Genomic DNA, 24,633 nt, shown 5'->3' with positions numbered 1-24,633 from the left:
TATTTTCTGCCTGTACTGAGTTCTGTTCCCTTCCTAGGACTTCAAAACCGCTCTGCAACCGAAGTACGCTCATCTCAAATCTCAATTTCTATTTAAAGCCTTTGTGCGTCCTGCGTGAACGTTCACACTGTGAGTGCTCCACTTCTGGCTGTGCAGGCAGCGTCCTCGGCCCCCATGGTCTTCTCTCTCAAGTCCCGCCAGCCAGCACTGGCTGTCGTCTGTGCTGGGCTCGAATCGTGCCTCCCACAGGAACCGCAGCAGGCCTGGTCCCCACAACGCTGATCCACTGCTAGGCATTGATCTTTCAGAACTTAGACATTTTTATTACGTTTCAATTTTGCATTCCTTCAGGACGAAACAGTACCAAGAGTTTTAGAATTCTGGTCCTACCCCTGCATTAATGAGCCCCGTAAAGGGGCCACGAAGAAAGCCACTGACATCTGTAAAATAACGATGATTCTACCAGTCTTAGAGATGGGATATGTTGATGATTACATGGTGACACACAACAGCATTAGCCACCAATAATTAAAGACCGCTTGATTATGAGGTGGCAATACAGAGCTAGTTACAGAATTACAAATATGCATCGTGTCTGGTGGGGACCGTGATCCAATATACATGCAGACGTGCTTGCAGGTGACTTATGTGGCTGGGCACAGTAACTGCTTATGTCTTTTATTTTTTCATTTTAATTTGTGTGTGTGTTGTGTGTTTTTATGTGCAGGGAAGAGTAGTACATTAATGAGCCCACATGACTTAGAATGTTCTACGGGGGTTTTTTTGTTTTGTTTTTAAAAAAACAGCACAGCTTCAAAAGGAAATTTGATGATGGATTTAAAGGGCATTGATAAAATCGATGTTCTGTATTTCACTTTATTTTTTAACTGTAGGATTTTATGGGGATTTCTGCTTAGTGATAAATTAAGTACATTTTACACATCTCTAATATATATTTATATTCATTTGGAGATGGATATACATTCATCTCTATGAAACTTTGTTTCTATAATAAAAGTATCAGGAGAAAAGGTAAACATGGATCAGAAGATTAAAATATATCTATATCTATATGTCTGTCTATCTAACTTCAAAATTGTAAATATTTAGTGACAGGACATCTATCTGTAAAACTTTGGTTTCTTGCTTCTCTTTACTCCATAGATGTAATTTTTTAAATAAAAGAACTATAATGGGTTAGGATCCATTTTATCATCCCCAGGCAATGGATAAGAATAACATACTTGACTCTTCTACAATGATTCAGGAAGTTGCAATTTGAAGGAAATAAATAATGTCATGTAGTCTCAGGAATGCTGGGTGCGCTTCTTAGTTAAAACTGAGCTGGTGCTGACCGCAGTAACAGCAGGTAGGCACTGGGCCAACCTTTGAATGAAAGAGCACGTATGTTAACGTCAGAAGCTGTGTTTGCTGAGGTCCTGACAAGAGTTTGTTTCTCGACCTGGATTCAGGTGATATGAAGCCATTCAGAGCCCCACCATTTTTCCACCAGGTTTCATGTCTTGGTGAGCAGAAGAGAACTTGCTTAAAACAAATAGAAGTCTCAATCATGAAAGTTGGAAACCTAATAAATTTAATAATTCTTCCTCTGGACACATATCAATTTCTTCAGAGGGAGCGCTGTACAATTAGGTCCATGGTAGGGAGTGATTTTGAAAAGATCTCCATTTCTTTCACACAGAAAAATACTGGTTTCTGTTTCATGTGAACCACATTGGCACCAGGAAAGTAAGTTATTTTGGACAGAGGCAGGAATGCAAGGAGACAGTGAAGCAAGGGCCAGGTGCTCTCCTATGCACAAGATCAAGGCCAGTTTCCCTGGGGCAGAGCTCACTGATGTGCTACTCACAGTCAGCCGACCAGCTGACCAGACCCTCAGTATGTACGTGAAAGTGTATTTAGATTTTACAAACTCACTGATTCTTTCCCCGGTGTGTCCAGTCTCTTGATGAGGCCATCAGAGCATTCTTCATTCTGTTAGTGTTTTAGATTACTAGAATTTCTTTTTGATTCTTTCTTAGAGTTTCTGTTTATATTACCCATCTGTTCTTGCATACCGTTCACTTTTTCCATTAGATCCCTCAGCATATTAATCATAGTGATAGGAGGTGCTGTTTCCCTGGGCTGGGGTTTCAGGACATGCCTCTGGGTTTCCAGCCACTCTCTGAGGTCTCAGTCCCCTGCTTTTGGCTCTCCCCTGGAGGAAACCTACTGTTGCCAGTTAGACCTATTTTTAGCACCAATCAGGGGAAAGTGAGACTATAGGGAGCTGGTTTATGCAATCCAGTGGCTGGGCATGCTCAATAGACAGCACAGAACATTCTGGTGCATGTAACTGGGAACCACCCCCCTAATTGAATATTCATTAGATAAGAGAAACTACAAAAGACAAATCCCAGCTGGAGGCAGGGCTGCTGCTCACTCTCCTGGAGACAACCACACTCTGCTCGCTGAGGTGTGTGTATGTTTTACTTTGTATTGAACTTTCTTTCAGCAAGTGGCCACTCACTCTCTTGAGCCAGCCTGCACTTTGTACTGGACTTTAAGTATGTTTTTCTTGCTTCTGTGTTAGACTTGATGGGTGTACTGAACTTGCTTCTGTGTTACTCGGCGTGGGCCCTGCTCAGTCTCTGGAGCTATGCTGCACTCTCTCCGTGGAACCTGTATTTCTTATCTATTTTATTAAACTTGTTCTCACTGCCTACTGTGACTCTGTCCATGAATTCTTTCCTGTGGTGGAGTCAAGAACGTAGTAAGAGGACTGGCGGGTTGAGGACGACTACTGGGACCCCTAGACCCTACCTCTGACCATCAATAGTTGCTTTAAATTCCCAGTCTGATAATTCCAAAACCTCTCCCACATCTGAGTCTGGTTCTGATGTCTGCTCTTTCTCTTCAGACGGTGCTTTCTGTCATTAGTATGCTTTGTAGTTATCCGCTGAAAGTGAACATGATACACTGGGGTGAGAAAAATCTAGTACTGGCTCCAGCAGTGGTTTCTATTCCTGGGCTTCTGCTCTCTTAAGCTGTGATTCTCCGTATCCATCCTCCTGTCTGTCCAGTTTTGAGGGCAGTAGTTTGCTCTGTGGCTCTACGAAAATGGATCTCAGAAGACTTGTTGATTTTTCAATTTGTTCAGCTTTTTTCTTGTCATGAGAATAGGAGTGACAATTTCCAAGCTCCTTACATGCTGAAGCAGAAACCAGAAGTCCCCCATATTTAGATTTTTACAGAAAAGAAAACTTGCTATAGAAAATGCTTATCCTTAGCCTAAACAGGTTGCTCAGCCACAGAATGAAGGGGCTAAGACTGCTCATGAGCTTTTAGCTGTGAAGATCCTCATGGCAAAGCACAGATGCAGTGTAGATGCTGAAGTGAACAGAAAGTGAAAATATTCCTATTGTTTATCTTTTTAATCCAAGTATTTCTGAAGAATGAATGATATGTCATTTTCTCCCTGGCACAAAAGTCCATTTCGCTGAGTTCAAAGTGCTGGCAAGTCTGAATGACAGGTACAGAAGTGAGGGCTCAGAACTCACATGCTGTCCAGGGACCAGGCAGTGACACTGAAATCCAGATGCCAGTGCTGGGAAGAGAAGCGAGGCGAGCAGAGTGAAGCGGGAGTGGTGTTTCCTGCATCCTGCCTTGGGATGGGCAAGGGGAGTTGGGGGAAGCCCACCACAGCCAGGAGTCAGCCTTCCTGGCTCCTTATGGGAGCAGTGGGGGTGGGGGGGACGACGACAGAGCCCTCTGAAGCCAGGAATGGGAGTTGCGTGGCTGCCGAGAGCCTCATGGTCTACCGAGCACTCCCTGGAGTTGAGCTTGTCACAAAGCTCCCTAAAGGCTCTTCAGCCCTAATGCAATTCCTGGATGTGCCTCACTGAGGCCACAACTGCATCAGGAAGGGGGTGTCCACAGAACCCGCCACATGACACAACAGCAGGAATGCAAAAGGACCACGGGATGGCAGTAGCCGCATTCACCCATGCCACCTGCAATCCACGCTGCCCTGCGTTGCTTTCCTGGGGCTGCTGTAACAAATCACCGCAAACTTGGCAGCTTAAAACAATACCTATGCATCCTCTCACAGTTCTGAAGGCCAGAAGTCCAAAGCCAAGGTGCCAGCAGGGCTGTGTGCCATCTGGAGGCTTTAGGGGAGGAGGCTTCCTGGCCTCTTCCAGCTGCTGGTGGGTGCAAGCATTCCTTGGCTTGTGGCGGCGTCACTCCGGTCTCTGCCTCCGTCTTCACGTGGCCTTCACCTATTTCTGCCTTCAGTCTCTTACGAGGACATTTGTCACTGGATTTAGTCCCCACCACCACCACCACCCTGTAACCCCAGGGGATCTCACCTCAAGATTCTTAGCTTAATTAGATCTGTAGGAATCTTTTTCTATGTAAGATCACATTCACGGTTCTGAGGAGGAAAATGTGGACATTCTTTAAGGGGCCATCACTCAAACCACTCACTATAGGACATGTTTACAGTCTCCTAATGATGAAGCCTTAAGGCCTGGAATCAATGACAGGTACCCGGTCACAAAAGACGATGGCTCGTTATTCTTAACAAGAGAAAGAAGTATGTGAAAACATCCATATGGGAGATGATTTTACAGACTACTTTACACTGGATCTGCAAACAATTTTTTGTTATTCCTTCCCTGAAACAGATTAAGAAACAAGAAAAGGAAGCTGCATTGTGCCATAGAAAACCATGGCCGGCTGTCATAAGGGCTTTTGAACTTGCTGGTTGAGTTTCTGGCATGCTGTAAAGACTGACATTTTAATTAACTTTTCACTCACCAGCACGTTGACGGTGCAGCTCATGCGATTTTCTTTGTTCTCATCATGCATGATGGTTCTGTAATCCAGAAGTCTCTCCATCAGGCGCACAACAAGTTTTACAAAAGTTTCTCCTGTTTTGGCGAGGTATTTATGCTTCCTGCAGTGCTCCAAGAGGCTGAAAAATAATTACACACACCTTGTTAATCACACTCAGAAAAAAGAACTCGACGGAGGTGCAATTTTAAATATTTTCCATTATTAACACATTTTAATTATTTCTGGGCTACAAAGTTCATTGTAGTCTAATTACAGTCTCTCCATCTCTCTTCTGACATAAATCCCCCTGCTCATCAACACTTACATTTTATCAAATAACACTTTGTACTGTTCGTCTCCTCGGCCGCCTTCCACTTCATGATCCAGTTTGGTGATGATCTCATTTTCAAACTATAATTAAACAGAGGAAGCATAAACAATCAGCATGGCGGATATTTCATTTTATGAGTCGAGCATCAATCGTCCATAAATCGGCAAGAGACCATCATCAGACAGCTACCCTCTGCCTTTGAAGCCTGAGTTCATTTAAGAGTTGCCATTCCTGGGCCCCTGGAGGTTTCGGATCACCCACGGCCACAGGGAATCTTTCACTCCTTCCTGGTTAATGGGGCCTGAACGTGCACATTCTGATAGCAGGAGCAGGAACCAGAGAAAGAAAGACAAGGAAACCGTAGGGGGGAAAAATTAAGAAGCAACATGAAAAAACATCTTGAACTTCATCTCTATGAACAAGTAACATCTAAAATAGCTCATGGGTTCCTGGAGCAGAACAGATGGCGTTTCACTTGCTAGGGAAGAGTCCTCGGCACTCTGAAAACATCCAAAGGCCACTTCACTGCCATTCCTTGATGGATCCTAGTGAAATATTTCACTCCGGTTAAAAAAATATAAAAAGTGAGAGGGGCCATGTCCCTAAGGACAGTCCAGAGGTCCGTCAAGAAGGTCTGTCTGCCGGCCCCTCTTCCACTCCCCGATCCAGACACCTGCCTGAATCCACTGCAGATGGAATCCAGGCTGCAGATGAAACGAAGGTTCAAAACAGGGCTAGACAGAATATGATGCTTCCTTAACACCAAGGACTCAGCAAGGTCACAACCCAGACCTTAGTGAGTCTCTTCAGTTCTCTTCTTGATCTTTTCCAAGGTCTCCTCCCCCAAATAAACACCTCTTTTTGAGTCTGTTTGGCCTAAGAAGTGCAGATATTTTAGGAACACAGAAAGAGATGGCTCTACTGAAGACAACATGCCTTTTTTTCATCTGAAGTTTCGTGATAATGACCTTTACAGTGAAATAACAACGTTTTACAGTAAAATAACTAACCCACTATTACTCTGCTCTTTACAGAAGAGAATCTGCAAAAGGTGGTTCTTTTTGGAACCTAATACAAGGGAGATCACTTGCTACTAGCCTAAAAGTTGGATTTCAAGGCAGTTCCATCTCACAGAAGGTGTCATGATTGGGACTCCACAGACTAAATGTTTGATGAGTGTAATCAAGATACAAAATAAGACTAAATTTAATTAAAACATACAATTCAATTCCAAACCTGTTTAATGAATACCTACAATGAAGGTGAAGAGAATGCCAAGAAACATGCCTTATCCTAACATGGGCAAATACACACAGGCTATTTAAAATAGTGACCACTTGTCAATCAGAAGGTATTCGAACTTGGAGTCTACTTTATGAAAACTGCATGTTTTCTCTGCTTCCACGTAAACCTAGCTGTCACAAACAGGCAACGAGGAAGCTCCGCTCCTTAAGTATGCCGCTTATCAAATTTTGACTGATGAACTTAATGTCTTCTAAAAAGAGTGGATGAATGATAAATCAGAACACAGCTGATTCTAATTTTACTAACCTCTCGTCTGAACGAAGCAATTTGCACACACACCTGGCAACCCTATTCTGTTTATCAGTAAGGATTCAATACTAGAGATCTGCAGCTAGCCTCTAATTCCAGGGTCTTCATTAATTTTTACAGAATATACTACAGTCAGTTTGCTAGCGTGCTATGAACTGTTGGCATAATCAGAATTAAATGACCCTATCCAAATAAATTGGAGATAGTACATGTGCTGATAGAGCAGAGCTGGTAAAAATCATGATTATCTTACTTGTAAATGTGTGCTGTCTGGTGATTTGCAACAGGGTTCTCTGTGGTTAGGATAGAATTAGTGAGGGCTTACTGTGTTGCTCAAAAGGTGGTCGAGACTCACTTGTGTGATAACCAAAATCATTATATTTTCCTCTCTTCTCAATCACCAATATTGCTACAAAAATAACCGCGGGGTGTCCAACTTAAAATATCGAACAGAGAGTCTCTAAGCATCTGATGCCAGCGGCCCTCAGAGAGCACGAAATATAAGACAACACATGAATATAAGGCTTTTTGGAAAGTTGCTGTTAAATTGGATGTAATGGAGCAGGGGGGCTTTGCTCATAGTGGTGTTGACATCACTGTTAATTCAATTAACTTAAAAAAGAACCATTGCTGTTGCTGCTCACTGCCCCAGTTAACTGTAGGTACTGGCTCCTATTCGAGAGATCATGGAGAGAAGGATCCCACTAGTGGATAATCCAAAAGCCAATTACATTTGATTTGAAATGCATAATTTTTGTTTTGGGTGAGAATTCCCATTCTCACTATAATGCATTTATGAATGTATGAAATCAGGCCTGCGTATTCCAGGCATCCAGGAACAGGCTTTTAGAGAAGAGACCTGGAGTTATGTGGGAGCACGGTAGGAGGCTGGGCCAGGGTGGAAGGTTTGCCCAAATAATTCACCACATCGACAGAAGGCTTAGAGATTATCAAAAGCTGGGAGAAATCTGAAATCTATGGATCCGGTCTGCTAAGAACGTTAGCAAAAGGGCTTCTTTGACCCTTTACAAATAAACCTTAATAAAGTTTGCTCTTTGCCCAAAATGCTCTATTTCCTCCTGTTTTTCAAGAAAAAAATGTTCAGAAGATACTGCAGGTAGGAGCATGGTGTTTGACCACCTCAGAAAGCACCTGGGAATCAGATTCTCTTTGCTGTCTCCTCCTGTAGATGGAACTGGGCTAATCTGTTGGAACCGCCCAGCCAGGCCCTTTCTTGTTAGCATTTACGGGAGGAAGTGGGCGAGAGAAAGTCACCCAGATGTATGGGGGAGAAAACACGGCCAAAAAGGAACTGGCAAGGCGGGGCAGAGAGAAGCTTGGCACTTCAGAACCCTTGGGGCTTCACATGTTGACATCCTCAAAGTTTCTGATCCTTCCCAATCTATCACTCAGCCTTTAATCCCTGTGCTCAGACACACTAATATTTTTATGTATATCACATTCCTCCTGCCCAACTGCTCTGTAAACTTAATTACACACTTAATTAATCTCTGGCGCTTCATCCCACATTCTAAAACCTCCACCTCCTCCTATGTCCATCAAGCAGGCGGCTCGCTGACCTTGAAGCTTCTGTGAAACACTCAGGAGCCTGGAGGACCCACCGCCGCACACGTGGGGCAGCCTGGCCGGGGACCTGTCTGCTGCCTGGCTGCTCCGCATGGCCGACCCCTGAGACAGGCGCAGCTGCTTGCATTTCCACCTGACACAGATTGAGGTGTGACTCTTGGGCTGCATGCAGTCACAGTGAACTCTTGGAACATGGTCTCACTGCAAGTCCTGTTTAATTTGGTTAGAGGAGATTATGGGAGTTTGGATATTTCTTTGCCGGAGGATTTTAAGACCAAAATTCAACATAATCACAACTCCTGGAGTCCAGGGTATTGGTGTCCATGACCTGTCAGGCTTGGGTCTGGATTCCATGAAATAAAAGCCTACTTCTCGGGCCATAGTTCCTATTAAAGCATCCAAAGCAGTAACATCAAGTATTATTTTGAAATTTAAAGCAAAAATAAACAGACCAACAAATAAAATCCCAATGAATTAAAGAATAAACAAAATAAAATTGCCACCAAACTTATTCACACTCATATTACAGTGCAAAATATATTGGCTTTTCCACGAAGTGGCAGAAGCTGCCAACATCCATGTGGGTTATTCAATTATTTGCTTAAGGTTACCGGCATGGGCAGCGGGGGGAGATTATTCAAACAGGAACTCAGAAACACTGACGACACAAAGATTACTCATGTCCTAATACTGTTACAACTAAATGGGAATTTCTGGAAGTTGTGGAGCATTTTACTGAGCCTCACAAAGATGACAGAAAAAAGCTCCATGATTGAAAGTATTACTTTCCTGTGTAGCCTTTTCCATTCCATTTTTATTAATGGTATATGGCCCATATGGTCATTTCCTGCAATTCTCAGCTGTTAGTTCTGTATTTTCCAAAGGCATAACAAATGGAATTCTTTAAAAAGATGCCAGGAGAGAATTTAAATGTATACTTTTTTTATGGAGCAAAATCCACTGTGAAGCTGAGACCAGAGTGTTGTCCACTGGAGGGTAGGTCATTTGTGAGCTGGGGGGGTGGTCAGTTTAGGCCAGGTGAGAGCTGGTCTTATGCTACCAAAGCCAGGCAGGTGAACCATACAAGGGGCACGAAGATGCTGACGGCTTCCAGCGTCCCCCATCCTAGTTTAGCAGATCCTGAAATCCTCACAATAAGATCTCTCCTTTGAAAAAAAAGAGGAAGGTTTCCTAAAGTCCTCAGATTAAGCATAAACTTCCTACTTTGGGATTGGGGCGGGGGTGAGGTGGGGACAGGGGACAGTGAAGAGCTGCAGGGAGGGCTCAAGGAGCTGACAAGCTGTAAGAGGGCACAGAGTGTGTCCTCGGGGGTTAATGAACAGTAGAAGCAGTGGGCGGAAACAATTTAGGAGCATGCATGGGACATCCAGTTCATAAAGGGGTCTGGGAAAGGGCTGGAAGAACCGGGATGGCCAAGGGCAGCTGGAGCATGAGAAGCACCAGGAGAAAATGAAAGAGGAAAAAGAGATGAGAAACAGGCTTTTGTTGAGGAGAAACGTCCTTGGACAGGGCAGCATCAAATGATGTGGGAGGGCGGCCAGAGTCCCTTCGGGTCAACGACAGCTGCCCGGGGGCAGGGGAGGGCCCAACTGAGGGACACAGCTCCAGGAGCGTCCAGCTGAGGCTCTCAAATGTCTTCCTGCCTCCTTGCTGCCTGGAGCATCCACAACCCAAGCACTAAGGAGGAAAAGGAAACCCCTCACAGGCGGCCCTGTCCACATCATTACACAAACCGAGATGGAGATGAATTAGTACAGAGGGGATCTGGGGATGGGTGGGAGCCGTTCAGACCACGAACAAGTTACACAGCATCCAACCGCTCATGTCTTCCTGTGAGCCACAGATCTGCTGTGGCTGTGAACACCAGCCCACAAGGAAGCATGTTATGTTGCAGGTGAGAAGAATTTCTAAAAGAACCAAGGCACTTTGTACACAAGGGGTGTTGGGGAAGCATTTGCTGTAAATATGCACGTGCGCCCAGGTGTTCCTTGGTTGTTGTCTAATGTAATTGCACATGTGCACCCAGGTGTCCTGGGTTATGAACATAAGTATAAAGGACGAGTGGCTCTGATCCAGAGGGCCCCCCCACCATTGGATGCCCCCAGGGTTGGGGGGCATGGGGAGGCCACTACTGCTGCTGGAGGCTGTTGCTGCTGGGGTCCCTGGGACCCTCTGTGAGGCCACCGCCGGACCTGTAAGCTGCTGCTGCTGTTGCTGAGGACTGACCTTGTGTCATTTGCCAATGGCTCCCAGGATCTTTCCCAATTATCTAGCGTGGGCCTGCATGTGAGGGGTCTGGTGACCCAGTCCGTACAATGGGTTTGAAGGGTCTGAGCCCTAGCCCTGCCAATACAAATGGAAACTTAGTATAACTAAAATAATGAAACATTTTGGCTTCAGTTATGATTTGACAACTGGTGTAGTTGTGCAGCTTTGCAAGGGGCCTCCTATTTCATATGCTTCTGTCGGGTCCAAGCTCCTCCACATTGGATCAGATCAACTCCATCCCTTACATCAGGTCTCTGCACAACACGGCCCCTCACAGGTGACTTCCACTAGCATTAGAGACCCTTAGTCCACAGGCCTCTGCAGGTATTCGCCACCTGTGAGTACTGTAAGGCACTGACTACAGCCCTGGAAACAGTGTCCCAGGCCACCAGGAGGGCACGGCATGTGAATGGACAACCTCAGGCCATCCCATCTCATCACCAAGAAAGACATTCAATCATGACCCTGGAGAGACAGGATGAGGGCAAGAACTCACCTATTCTGAAGAAAAATCCCTGCTCTTTCTTGCAAAAGTGGAGACAAGAAAGAAATAAACTCCTGGGGAAATGTACATGAAAGAACATTCTGATGAAATGCCCTCCACTTCGGCAAGAGCACAGGACCAGTGACTCAGGGCCACTCTAGAAAAGCCAATTGGTAACACTTGCTTTTGGAATTCCAACAATGGCTCGATGCCATCTAATCTTGAGTCACACGGCAGGTGTTTCTTCTGAATCCTGCAGGTCCCCTCTCCACTGCCGTTGCAACGGTGCCATACAGTCAGACAAATACACATTTCATGAACAGCAGCATATTAACAGCTCCACTACGAAAGACACAGCAACCTTTGAGAAAGTAAGCTATATCTGCATCACACATTCAAAACACTAAAGTTATATAAAAACAGAAAACCCTGATGTCTTCCCTTCACTCCATTAGGCGTGCACATCTGCTGTAAAAGTGGAGGCAATTTAAGCCCTTGTTGATGTGACTAATAAGTTAGATAATTGGATTGTGTTGGATTAAACAGCAGCCAACCATCCCCGTCCCAGAGGATCTCGCTGAAGAGGCGGGCAGGGTGGGCTGCAGTACAAGTGCCCACCCGGTCTATATTCACCAAAACCCACTGCAAGGAACGGGGGCCATGCCTTGGGCTGCAGAAGTCCAGCCGACAGAGGACGCATTGAACCAAGAGCCGAAAGGAGCTCACAAGGATAGAGCAAGTCACGAGACCCATGCTGCGGTCCCGGAGAGCTCCGGCCTAGAGCAGAGTGACAGAGAGAAGGGCGGACACTGGGGATGAGACAGAGGAAGGGCTGAGCTTCTCCACTGAATGTTGCGGAGGCCCGCAGAGTGGGCAAAGGCCAGGCCAGTGTAACCTGCACTCAGAAAGCCAAGTGACAAGCAGAATGGCAGAAAGGGGCCGATGGGGAAGCTGCCGGTTTGGGAAAGGCAATAATCTTGGCATTTCACCTGGGGGCTGAGGGAGGCCAATAAAAACAAAAGTTTTTAGATATTACCACGAGAAAGAAAATTGATGTTTTCCCAATTCTCAGGAAATGATTAATACAGAGAGAGCTGCTTTTCTTTTTTTTCCCAATAGGTTTTAGTTTTTCTGCCTTCATTTTTTAAGCCTTTGGTGTACGCTGTCACTTGTCTGCAGAGGCCCCACACAAATGAATGAAGAGCCAGTGACTATTAACAGAAACTTCGAGCCACTGACCATGCTCAGCCCGAGAGTGGGTTCTTGGGTCTTCCTGCTTGTGCTTTTATTTGCACACATCCAAGCAAGGCATGTTTCATGCTAGTGACACTGTTTGTAGTTTATGAGATGGAATTAAATGTGCATAACTACTCCATGGTATCACTCAAAACAGTTTGGTTTCTGGAAAGATGACAGCAGATACTGGGCAGACTTTGAAGTCCTGGGGGGTGGTGAGTGTTTTGGATGCAGACAAAAGTCCCCATGGCTCTCATTAACTTCCTACCATTGACCAGCAAACCTGGGGCCCCTGTAAATTTCTGGGGCACTTCCTCAGAAAATTGTTGTCAACCATTTTAAAGCTACAATAAGCCAGCAATGAGACAAAAGAATGTAAGGAAGACAGAAAAACTTCAGAAACAAACTCTCATTCATCTTGATTCCAATTGCCCTTGACCTTATTTTGGACCAAAGATGGCTTAAAAAAATGACAAATGATATGTTTTAAAGGCTTTGGATCTTAGTTGTCTGTGCTAGTGACATTTATCTGTATAAATACATGTTCCCCCTTTGCCTGATTCTTTAATTTAATAGCAGTTTTTCACAAAGTCTGTCTATGGGCATGATTCATATAAAATTTAAACAGTAGATGAATTTTCTGCCTAGGAAAAAGCATTTTAAATGATAGTTTTTAGTTCCGGTGAATTGGCAGTGAAATTGGGACCATGATTTAGTGCCATTGGCGATGGAGATGGGTCAAGTCTTAAGGCCATCATATCCAACAATTTGGCAATAATGTCAAAAGTTACAAAAATATTTTGAATCATTAATTGCATTTTTGAGAATGTATACCAGGAACACTTTCAAAATAACTTCAAGCTATAGGCATGAATGTGTTCATGTACAGCTTTTGCTAGTAGTGAAAATCTGCAAACAAGCTAAATGCCCAGCTATAGGAGATGGGGAGGTAAAAGTCAACTCATCGCATGAAATGTTATGCAATTGTTAATATCACAGTTGTCATCAAGGAAAATTCTCTGATACATCGTCAAACAGAAAGAACATTAAAAAATGTACACATTGGGGCTGGCCCGTGGCTCACTCGGGCGAGTGTGGTGCTGACAACACCAAGGCCCCGGGTTTGGATCCTATATAGGGATGGCCGGTTGGCTCACTGGTTGAGTGTGGTGCTGACAGCACCAAGCCAAGGGTTAAGATCCCCTTATCGGTCATCTTTAAAAAAAAAAAAAAAACTACACATAATGTTTACAACATGTTATTACATACGCACAAAGACTGATAGTGAACCAAACACAGCAGCTGTTCTTTTTAAAATATATTCTCTTTAATGTTGCAGAAAATAAATGTAAGGAGAGCTTCTGCCTCCATGGAAAAAAAGGAAAAAAAAAAAAAAAGTAGTGAAGGAGGAAGGAAGGCAGGACAGGGGACAGGAGGAGGCTCTGATACCCTCATTCCTGTCCAACTGACATTACATTGGAGAAAATCAAATAAAGTTCTCTTTACTATTCACTGTTGGAACAATATCAAAATAACACAGGGCTGGCCGGTTGGCTCACTTGGTTAGAGTGCAGTTTTGATAACGCCAAGGTCAAGGGTTCGGATCCCCTTACCAGCCAGCCGCCAAAACTAAAACAAAAACAAAAAACTCCAGGGTAAACAACCACCAGTCACCTTACCACAACTGCCTAGTGGATCAAGGTGCAAAAAAAATGACATCCTAGCCAGGTGGATGTCCTACCCTCTGCAATGGGTTTTGGAGCACAGTGGTGGCTGTGTGGGGATTAAGAAGTGCTGACTCCTCCAACAGTCAGACACTGCTCATTTCTCGTGCTCTCCCCCCAGCTTCAGGGGCCAACCCTAAAACATTGCCATGCTCAGGACTGTACACAAACGCTTGGCCCTGGCGGTCCTGCAGAAGCTGGGGACGCATCTTGCAGGCTGCCTCTGTGCTCCACTAAGACCAGATGATGCTGAGGTTCCAGCCTTGCAATACAGCAGTGACAACAGACATCTTTCATGTTGCCAGGCGCTGTGCTAAGGGCTTCATAGGTCTGATTTTGTGTCATTCTCCCAACACCACTTCCTAGTAGATTCTATTTTATACTAATGTTATACAACCCTGAATTAGAGGCTTACTTAAAGATGTTGAGTGATTTGCTCAAGGCAGTACCTGGCTAAGCCTGGGAGTCATGGTCTATCTAACTCAGCATTTAAACTGAACTCCTACTCCCGGGGTGGAGTTTTGGGTTTTCTTTGCATTTTGTTCCAGAAAAGAGCAAAATTATTCTTCATGGATATGGCTTTTGTGCAATAATGATGAAGACTGACCAATGAAAATCTACAAACTATTCTAACTCCCTTAAACAATAAAGTAGAAAGGTGGGAAGTAAAATCTACCCTTTAAATATTAGATTCCACTAAAATCACAGTACTTTGATGGGTGCAGTTTTGATTTCCTTTTGGTATAGGAACTTTTCTCAAAATTCCTCAAAAATCTATGTAAAATGCTTAGTGTATTTACTTACTTGAATTACTATAATATTTTTAAAAGGCAGCTTCCTATTTAGAGGACTCCTTGCTGTCGGGATCTTCTTGTGACTCCTGCAAAACATCGTGGCCAGTGCATGAAGGAGAAAGTCACCGTATGTGCGCGCGCATGCATGCACGTGTGTGGGCATGTGTGTCTCTGCACATGGATATGTATGTGTGAGTATGTGTACCACGCTTACTTATTTTCAGGAGATCCAGGGAAGGAAAATTTGTTCCTTCTCAAGTGTAAGTTATCCAGGGTTTGTCCTTCACGTTTTTACTGTGTGTTTTGAGCCCTTTACAGACACTTTCTCTGAGGAGTTTTCACCAGTTCCATTGCACAGGTAAAAGACTGAGACATACATTTAAAAGAATAAAGGCAAATGCTTTAGCTTTCAGAATCACACAACTCTGCAATAAGCAGCAAGTCTGAGAGAATACAATACAAAACATTTGATTAAACACTCTACAAATGCACATACCAAGGGCAAGGAGAAAGAGACTTTTATCCAGGGTTTAATGTGTAAGTAAATCCAGGTAAAAATAAGTAAAAGCTAAAAATTGAGAAGAGTTTTCCCTAACGATGAGCCCAAAGGACAATAAGCTTTTTCAATAAGGAAAATCACAGACTTCTTCTCTCTTAAGCTGTAGGGAATTACGTTTTCTATGTTTAACACCTTTAGCTCTGTCTTTCAAGGTTTTCAGCCTGTGCCCACACCTCCCCAGGCCACTCGCTCCACACACGCCATGTCCTTACCATTTGGAAGCTGCGGGTCGAGTGGAACTCACACTGCATCATATCAAAGAAGATAGGGATGGTGGCTTTGCGCAGTTCTGTCTCAGGAATTAATGTCATCTCTAATATCGGGCCGACCATTTCTGGAATGAACTTTATCTTGTGTTGACCTAAGAATAAAGAAATGCATCCTTCAGAAATAAAAATAGGATTCTAAAATGGGCTTAAGTGGATAAAACAAAACAACACAGATCATTGCGACTTTGAGCAGGAAGATCTTGGGAGTGTTCATTTATTTCACATCTGCAGGCAATGATTTTGAATGTTTCTAGCTTTTAGTATAAGAAGTGAACTGTATTCCAAATGTTATAAGCGAAGCTGCTCAAACATCCACCCAGTATAAGGCCTGCAGCATGACTTGTCTGTTACAGAAGATAAATGCTGTTTCACAAACAGTCGTATCACGTGGATTACAGATACGAGCAGCTCACTGGCACCCAGTTTTGGATGGAGCAGGGGCTGGTAGGTGGGAGACCCAGCATCTAAGTTTGTGGACAATCAGAGAACAGGAGTCGATAATGGGAGATACAGCAGATGGTCTCTCGGGTCCTTTATATCTCCTGCATCTTATGAAGAGTTTACCATTTGGCAACTCTGTAAACAACACAAGAGTGATTTCTGTAAAATTCCAAATGCTGACAGTCAAAGCAAATCAGAGCACAGGCATGGAGTATAAAATTATAAAAATGGGAACAATGCTACCTTCTTTGGCTACTGTTTGATAGGAAAATGCTTATTTGAAGGATTACATTATTAATCTTATCTCACCGATTTTGTCCAAATATAAATTTTGTTTTTTGGTAGCTGGCCAGTATAGGGATTGAACCCTGGACACTGGTGTTATCAGCACCACCCTCTAAGCAACTGAGCTAACTGGCCAGCCCCCAGATATAATTTTTTTAAATTCCAGAAAATGTTTCTCACAGGTTCTTCTCTAAGCAAACAATACTGGCGTCGTGAATAACGATGAATATTATAATATTAGCTAACATTCACTGAGCACTTACTGCATGACAAGCCTAGGAGAAAGCTTCATCTCACTGAATTTCCAATAACCTTGTGAGACGGTTATCTTCCTAACTCCATTCACAGATGAGAATGGGCCATTTCCAGGGCTGTTCAGTGAAAATGGATTTGAACTCAAGTCTGAGATTCTGTCGCCTCCACTGTGACCTTCATGTTACTGCTTCCTTCCCTGAGTGCCTGTCACAGGGTCTCCCCCACCCACCTCTCTACAATAGAAACAGCAAGAGCTGTCCACACCCCTTACTAGCCTGCTGCAGCTGTGAACCAGGCGCAGAGGCCGCAGACCTGTCATTTTATTCCGCATTGCTGGGATATTATAATAAATCCCCCAGAAAGCAGAGACTGGCTTCTTGTAAGCACCAAAACTCTCCCCCCGGCCTTTACTATTTCAACTGCTTTTGTTGAAAGTCTTGGTATTGTGTCTTCCTGGGCCTCTGTCCTTGACTTAGATACGTTGAATCACATCTGAAAATCCGACGCCTGAGCAGAGACACCAGCAGCTGGGCCTGACCTCCCTCCTGTGCTGGTTGTGGGTCTTGCTGCCAGTGGGCACCTCCCACCAGTGGACACGCCATACCCTTCGGACATGCTGCTTCTAAATTCCCAAGGACCAGGGTGACACAGGTCAGCCTATAAAGAGCTTCAAACAAACCAAGCAAGGTCTGAGTGGTGGCAGAGGAAGGACACCACAGCGACTGCTGTGTACTCCGCTGCCTAGATGCTGTGCCTCCAAAACAAAGCTGCTGGAAAACTCATGTCTGAAATAGGGGGAGTTAGCCTTATTTTAGGTGACATGATTAGATTTAGAGGCAGGTCCTACGAAGAAAGTGGTCCTGTAAAATCCTACCCTCTTGCCTTTAATTTCAGAAATCTTTGACTTATTTTCATGTCACCCCACTGTAATGAACATCGTTTCACTTCCAACACATAACAGAAGAATGCACAAGAAATTAAATGCTTGACATGTTAGTTTCTTAGCAGATTTTTTAAAATAACAAAGTCAAAATATGATTTCATTTTATGCTAAATTTTGAATAAAAGATTATTTACTGGAAAACATATTCTTATATAAAAATAAATGTGGACACATTATAGAATTAAAAAAATTAAATGCTTGAATGATTTGCAATATTTGTTGTTAATATTAACACCAGCAATTTCTCCAGAGTTAATCGTTCTTACTAATATCTTTACACAATCAGGAAATGGAATGGATATTTTAAAGAATTGCATTTTCTTTACAACCCAGCTAATACTGATTTCTGTCAAGGGAATCATTAAACAAATTTGGCTATTATAAATAACTATACTTAAGAAAATATATAATCCTCATAATTAGCCTAAATGCACTTTTACTGGGTGGACACATGCACAAAATGTAACCTACAATCAGAAATCTGAATATAATTAAAATCTCACTTTACTAAATAATTGATATTTGACTGAGGCCATAATAGCGTGTCTAATCACTTCTCCGAATGCTGAATGTTTCTGAAAGGCGTGTGAGCGCTGAGAAGCATTCTCTTGAAAACGCTGTTACATGCAGCCTCTCAGGTGACGCTTTCTTTATATTATGTCTAAAACACATCAGAGCCAATGTTTCAGAAAGCGGATGGCAGTGACAGCGAGTCGTTCATCAACCGCAATTTCAGTATCATCAAGTTCTGTCTGTCACCGGTGGTTTTTATGGTTCCAAGCTGGGAGGAACATACGAGGCGGAAGCAAGTGATTTTTGGAAAATAAGGCACAAAAACCCAGCAGTTTCTTGACCTTTGCTTACTACCCGGCCAAGCAGTGCAGAAAGCACACTGGCCTGGAGCCTGCCGAGTTCTACAGTGAGTGCCGTCCCTGTCCCTGGGGATTTAACCTTCACCAACCAAGCTCCCCAAGGTGAGCTGGGGTGAGCCGAGTTCTTCGGTACTCATCCTCTTTTCTTCTTTTGGAGCCAGCGTCATGGATCTGCCCTGGAGCGTGTCTTGCACAAATTTAATGATGAACTCAGGTTTGGAATCGGTGAGGATCAAGGAGACTCCTGTGGTGTAGACTTCAAGAAAAAGAGGATATGATTTTTTTGCCCCTTTTGAGACAAAGAAAGAGCAAGCTGATCATCAGGTGACCTTAGCAGTCTCTAAGTGACCACTCCCAAATCCTTTAAGACCCACCCGGAGTCTTTATTGTAGTCACAGAATGTGGAGCTGTGTCCCCTGGGAAGGAGAGCGTTTCTCAACAAGCCCTGCCCTCCCCAATCCGCAGGCTCCCTTGGGTGCTGGATCATCTCTTGACAATCATTAGTGTTCAGAAATCCAGGACATGAAACCTAGTTTTATATCAGGAAAATCTCTGCACTCACAAGAGCATACAGAGCCAAAAAATTCCACCATCCATACTGATGAGGCCACATGGTACACAGGTTTTAAGGTGAAGCACACAATTTTCCTGGTCCCCAAAAATACCCATGAAGGGAATCCCTGCACAAAAATGACGGCAAGCTGAGCTTGGCTGATAAAGATCTTGTGGCTCCGGTGGGCTGAGTGTAACAAACAAAATGTAAATTGAGGTGGTGAGGGTGAGAGGGAGATCAGGTGCCCCGGCAGGCTGCCTCACCGAGTACACTTTGATAAATAACTCAAGAGCTGGGCAAATAAGTACATTTTCCCCATTTTTCTTTTGAGAGAATCTGCTTTTGATTTTCCCTTTCAGACTCAAAATAAGACAGGTCTGTCTGGGATGGAAATAAAAAACCCAAAAAACAAACATCCTGCTCCGTCCCATGGGGCCCCCCGCTGTGTTTGCACGTGCATTAAATAGAGCAAAAGAGACCCCAGATCCTTGCTCTGAGGCTCGGCACAGAGGCATGATCTGAGACTGCCATCTCAATGGATGTTACTGGAAAGACTCAGGGAAGGAACAGTTTCGTGTGGCATTTGGCTCAAGGCTTGATCGGGTGACGGGTGACAATACTAAGATGATAAATATATCTCACGTCTCTGTTTATTTTCTTGGCAGAACTGGATCGATCGACCTGCCAATTGGTTCTCATAACTGAGCCTATTTAAAAAATAAATAAAAAGCTGTGTAGAAGTAGGTTGTGTACATCTCAAGAAACTGAGATACACTGTCATAAATTTCAAGGGTGGCATCCTCGGCAATGACACTCCTAGAGCAGCTCAAACACATGAGACCTGAGGTAGGAAGGAGCCAGGTGCCTGAGACAAGCCCGCAGAGCTATTCTTAGCCATCCAGAGGGTGCTGGTGAAGATCTGTGGGCAGGAGATGCTTTTATTAAAAAAAATTTTGAAAATAACTTAATGATTTTACTAGCAAGGAACCCAACCCTGGTGGTTGTTACTTCATGCTGTTTCCAAGTCCCTGTCCTTAATTGGCCAAGGTCATGATTTACTTCTGACCTTTTGGCCACTTCTCATGCCAGAGTCGATGTTTCCAGCTAAAAAGCTGCAAAACACACACTGCATGCATTAATCACCGTACTTAAAGCGGCAACTGACAGGACGGGAATGGGGAAATGTGCTCTCTTAACTGCATCCTTTACACTGCAAAGCAAAAGTCTGCCTTGCTTGACTCAGCTTATTTGGAGCATAATGACAGATAATGTCAAGAGGGCCAACTGCTCCAAAGAGGCTTTAAAACTCTGAGTCAGACCAAAGGGTGACTCCTCAAAGGCCGAGCCTTCCCGAGTGCCTGCAGGAGGCACCAGAGCAACTCACCCCTCCCTGTGTCTTCTCTTCCTTCCTTGCTGTTGTGGCAAATGGCACAAAATGAAATGGAGTCAATTTCAGTGGTGGTCAATCTCAGGGACTGCAGAGATGACATTAAAAATACTTAAAAAACAAAAGCCAAAAAACTGGAAAGGCAGAAGCACCCATCAGGCAGGACCCCTGGCCAGCGGTGGCTCATGCCGAGCTTTGGAGGCTCCCTCTGTGCCAGGCAGGGACCCTGATGAAGAGACAATGGAGAGGGGGGCAGGAACCCCAGGCCAGGCGAGCCAAGTGGCGGCAGCAGCTACTCACCCAGTGAGAAGGTAGCCTCACCTCACTATGTAATGATCTGTCTGAACCTCTGCTAGGGTGGGTGTCCCTTATTAAATGACGTGAAAAATATCATCGAGCCATTTTAGCATGAAGACTGTCCATTTGAAAGCATGTGTGAAACTGTCCTCTTGGTGGAAAGGAACAACTCAACAGTTTACATGTAGCAGGGTTGAAGTGGAAGAACTTACATGAAGGTGGTGTCACTCTTCTAGGAAGGGCCAGGGTAAAAGACGGCCTCAGGGAGAGCCCCAGTCCAGAGGAGCTATAGGAGCACCTGGGAGCACAGCCATGGCAGGTGGAGCTCATATCACCTGCTCTGTGCACACCGGCACCTGGGAAAGCCCTGGAGTCCCGTCCTCCAGCAGAGAACAGCAGCCTCCTGCCATGCCACCTCTCTGCAGATCCCTGCCTCCCTCTCCTGGGGCTGCACATGGTCCCTGCCTCACGGGAGTCCTACCGTCTGGCTTGCCAGGGCCAATGACATATGCATTTGTCAGAGTGTGATTTTAAGAAAGAACAGAGAGATTAATTAGAATGAATCATGAATAGTCCTCCTCCCTGTTCTAAAAGCCTTAGTGTTTTATTACTGAGATCATCATATATATATATGTCATAGAAATATTGAGCTGTAGGTCTAGAAGGCTCATGAAAAATTCAGCCTAACCTCTTTATCTTACAGCCTACAGAACTGAGAGAAGCCCAGAAAGATCGAGTCACGTGACCAAGGCCTCATGGGCAGGCAGGGACAGGGCAGGACTATCAACTCTCTTGACTCTGAGCTCAGGGCTCCTAGGGATGGCAGAGAGACCAAGGACAGGGTGGTGCCCAGGAGGTGTTACAGATAGCAGTCCCTTTGACAGCGGCTGCTGTAGCAAAATCACTTGCAAAGACGTAGCACAGAGTTTCCTTAAGGGGTCCTCAGCTGACTCCAGTACTGATACACAAAACACGTGTGACAGTGCAGGCTGCATTTGCAGTGACAGGGAGCAAGCAAACAGCATCTCACCAGCTCTTCCTCCGTCTCCACCTGGGGGCTGCTGCAGTGGATTTTTATTCCAGAGAGTGTAACTGGGGCCTCATGTTAAACCAAAGTTCTTCATTTCTATGTTGTCTGTATTACCCACAGAGTATCTTACCGTCCTGTTTTCCTCAAAGTCTTCCACATTTATTGTTCAAATGGATCCTTATCCAGAAAAAGACTCCTCCTTCATATAAGCAGAAAGACAAATATTTGGAACTGCTTCTAATTAACTTTCCCTTGAGATGAGTCGGGACGTTCCATGCCACATGTCTGGGGACTTCCAGGGAACTCAGGAAGGATGAGGTGCCAGAGGTCCCTCTGAAGAATCTGGCTCAGGTTGAGAAAGGGTTGCGGTGAACTTGCTGACCACAATGACAGGCGTGGCCCTGCCTGCTCTCTGGGTGCTGTGGCGAGCGACGGAGTTCACGCCTTCATCAACAACCATGTTTAGTTTTTGTCATTGTTCCCTTCTGCATCTTTCTAGCCACATTTTGCAGTCACCACATGGAGCAGGCAGCTCGTGGAGAAGCAACAGGGTCAGGATGCAGCTAATTGTCCCAGCGCTGGTGGAACCAGTGACTCCTGATGATCGGGATAAACTGGGAAGTAGACAGACACCTGCCTGCTTCTAGTGGAGAAAAGACTCTCTGGGGCAGAGGCGAGAGCGGAGGCCCTGTCAAGCGAGGGCTAGGGCTCTCAGACCCCTCAAGCCCGTTGTACAGAATAGGTCACAAACCCTTCACATGCAGGCCCGTGAGCTAGGTAACAGGGAAAGATCCCGGGAGCTGTGGGTAAAAAATTAATAGGCTTTATTCAGAGCTAGGAGCAGCCGGCCTAGTGATCTCCCAGAGAGTCCTGAGAAGCGGGGGTGGCAGGCCCTGTGTAGCAGAGCCATTAGTCCTTTATACTCAAGTCCATAACCCAGGACACCTGGGTGTACATATGCAATTACATTAGTCAATAGCCAAGGAACACCTGGGTGCATGTGGGTATTTACATCAAATGCTCAGAAAGATTTTGAACATCTGAGAGGCCCTGACCATTTTCCTATATTTTCCCAACAGGCCCTCTCACCAAAGCAACCGTATGCTTCTTCTGCCAATTTGGGAGAAGGAAGCAGAGCCCTGGCGATCCAGAGGCAGGAAACGCAAATTAAGCCTCGCTCAGGATCGGGGACACCTCGGCAAAGCAAGCCTGAGAGCTGAGGGCAGGTGCCAGAGCTTCATCTCAACTAGGAGCAAGGCCAGGCTCACAGGGGGCACATGAGAAGATACCGAATTATTGTCAGTGACTGATTTCTTTAGGGAGCTTATCAAAAGAATTACATGTCATATTGGTTAAAATTTTAAGAGACAATTCCTTGTCATTGTTTATGATGAAAGTAAACAATGTATTATTTACTGTATTATTTACAAATAAAATTGTATTAATTGTATTCATTTTGTATCATAAACACACATCCCTTATTGCTCTGATTACAGGAGCACATTATGCTACCACCACCTGGTGGCAGCGTACCTAAGTACAGACTGCAGTTTGGGGTAGGAGATAAATTCTTTAAAGGTAGATTCTGTGAGGCTGAATACAGTAAATGACAGCAAATATCACAGTAGGATGAGCTACGCGGTTTGACGCAGGAGCAACACAGGGGACGTTAGTGATGCCAGGAACCAATGGAGTTCCAAGCAATGTGTCCATCCGACACAAGAGGGCGCTCTATTGGTTTTTCTATGGGCTCCACCAATCAGATTTTCTTTCCTCTCCTTTGGTCTCCCGTCTCTTACTGAAAACAGCAGTTACTATAACAAGTACTAACTGCTGTCTGAGGAGCAGAGCAATTCAGATTTTTTAAATGTCACATCCCTGATAAACAGGGTCAATGCCGTGACCCATCAGGGATTCGAGATCTATTCACCATGCCCCGAAACCCCAGCTACTCACCCAGGTTGTACCACATGTCTCTGATTTCAAAGCCAATCTGTCTCCTCATGTCTCCATACCTGGAAACCAGGGAAAGGAAATGCTGAGTCACTCGATAGAGCACTGGAGGATCAGACTTGAATTATTTTTAAGTGCAATTAAAGTCTCCCATCAGTGAGTCAAATAAAGAGAGTGTCAAACTTCTTGTGCCATCAACAGGAATCAAAGGAGGCGGAATCCAGCCAGGGGAATCTCACTTTCTCATCACCGCAGCTTATGTAACACCCTCCCCTGTGGGGACATGAGTAATGAGAGCATTTTCCCTTCTTCACTCTCTTGGCTCCTGGGCCCAAGGGGGAGCTTGTTTTCCCCGCGTGTTGTTGGCCGCTAGAAACCGCAGACACCAAATAACTCCCTACCGCATGCAATAAACAGCTTTCCTATATTAAAATTAAACCTGGAGTCAGAGGAGGCCTCTTCCAAATGTCACGCCTTCTTCTGTATCATTTTAAATGTAAGGAAGGGCTTAGCACCAAAAGATGTCAACTAATATTCCACTGTTTTTGTTTATCAGGGAAAATAAATGCTAATTTTCCTCCCGGTGGGTGAACACAGGAGGTGTGTGTTTCATGAGTAAACAGAATTTGATGCTTCAGAAGATAAACCTTTATTAGTTTGTGAGCAATTTAACTTTTTCCTTTATTGCCTAAGGAAAAAGCTGATTATATTAAAAATAATAATTTGCAAAATTATCATACAATTACAACTGAGCGGCTGTGCCGTCGAGCCTGATCTGCACATCCTTGTGTCAGCAGATGTGAAAAGGAACGCTCTGATTACAGATGACCACATTGTGGCTCTTCAGGCGAAGATCTTGGCTGGTAGATCAACAACCCCAGCCTGCTGCCACCATATTATAAAAGTCTCTGGTGCCCTAAGTAGCTGTCTGTCACTCACAGCAGGAGAGGG

General features: G+C 44.6%; 1 protein-coding gene across 1 annotated transcript in view; it reads right to left on the bottom strand.

Annotated features, from left to right (window-relative positions):
- LOC103607989 (dedicator of cytokinesis protein 1-like) overlaps positions 1 to 24,633 on the bottom strand; it is a gene marked incomplete at its 3' end in the record, with an annotated part of 69,046 nt that overhangs the window by 31,348 nt on the left and 13,065 nt on the right. The window contains exons 3-6 of the mRNA XM_008592434.1: positions 23,686 to 23,744; positions 15,610 to 15,758; positions 5,165 to 5,250; positions 4,822 to 4,978 (exon numbers count right to left, since the gene is read on the bottom strand). Of these exons, the coding sequence (XP_008590656.1) occupies positions 4,822 to 4,978; positions 5,165 to 5,250; positions 15,610 to 15,758; positions 23,686 to 23,744 (451 nt within the window). The remainder of the gene's footprint in view (positions 1 to 4,821; positions 4,979 to 5,164; positions 5,251 to 15,609; positions 15,759 to 23,685; positions 23,745 to 24,633) is intronic.

Source organism: Galeopterus variegatus, unplaced genomic scaffold, assembly GCF_000696425.1.
Source record: "Galeopterus variegatus unplaced genomic scaffold, G_variegatus-3.0.2 Scaffold7921, whole genome shotgun sequence".
Taxonomy (NCBI): domain Eukaryota; kingdom Metazoa; phylum Chordata; class Mammalia; order Dermoptera; family Cynocephalidae; genus Galeopterus; species Galeopterus variegatus.
This window is presented reverse-complemented; position numbering and strand designations above follow the sequence as displayed.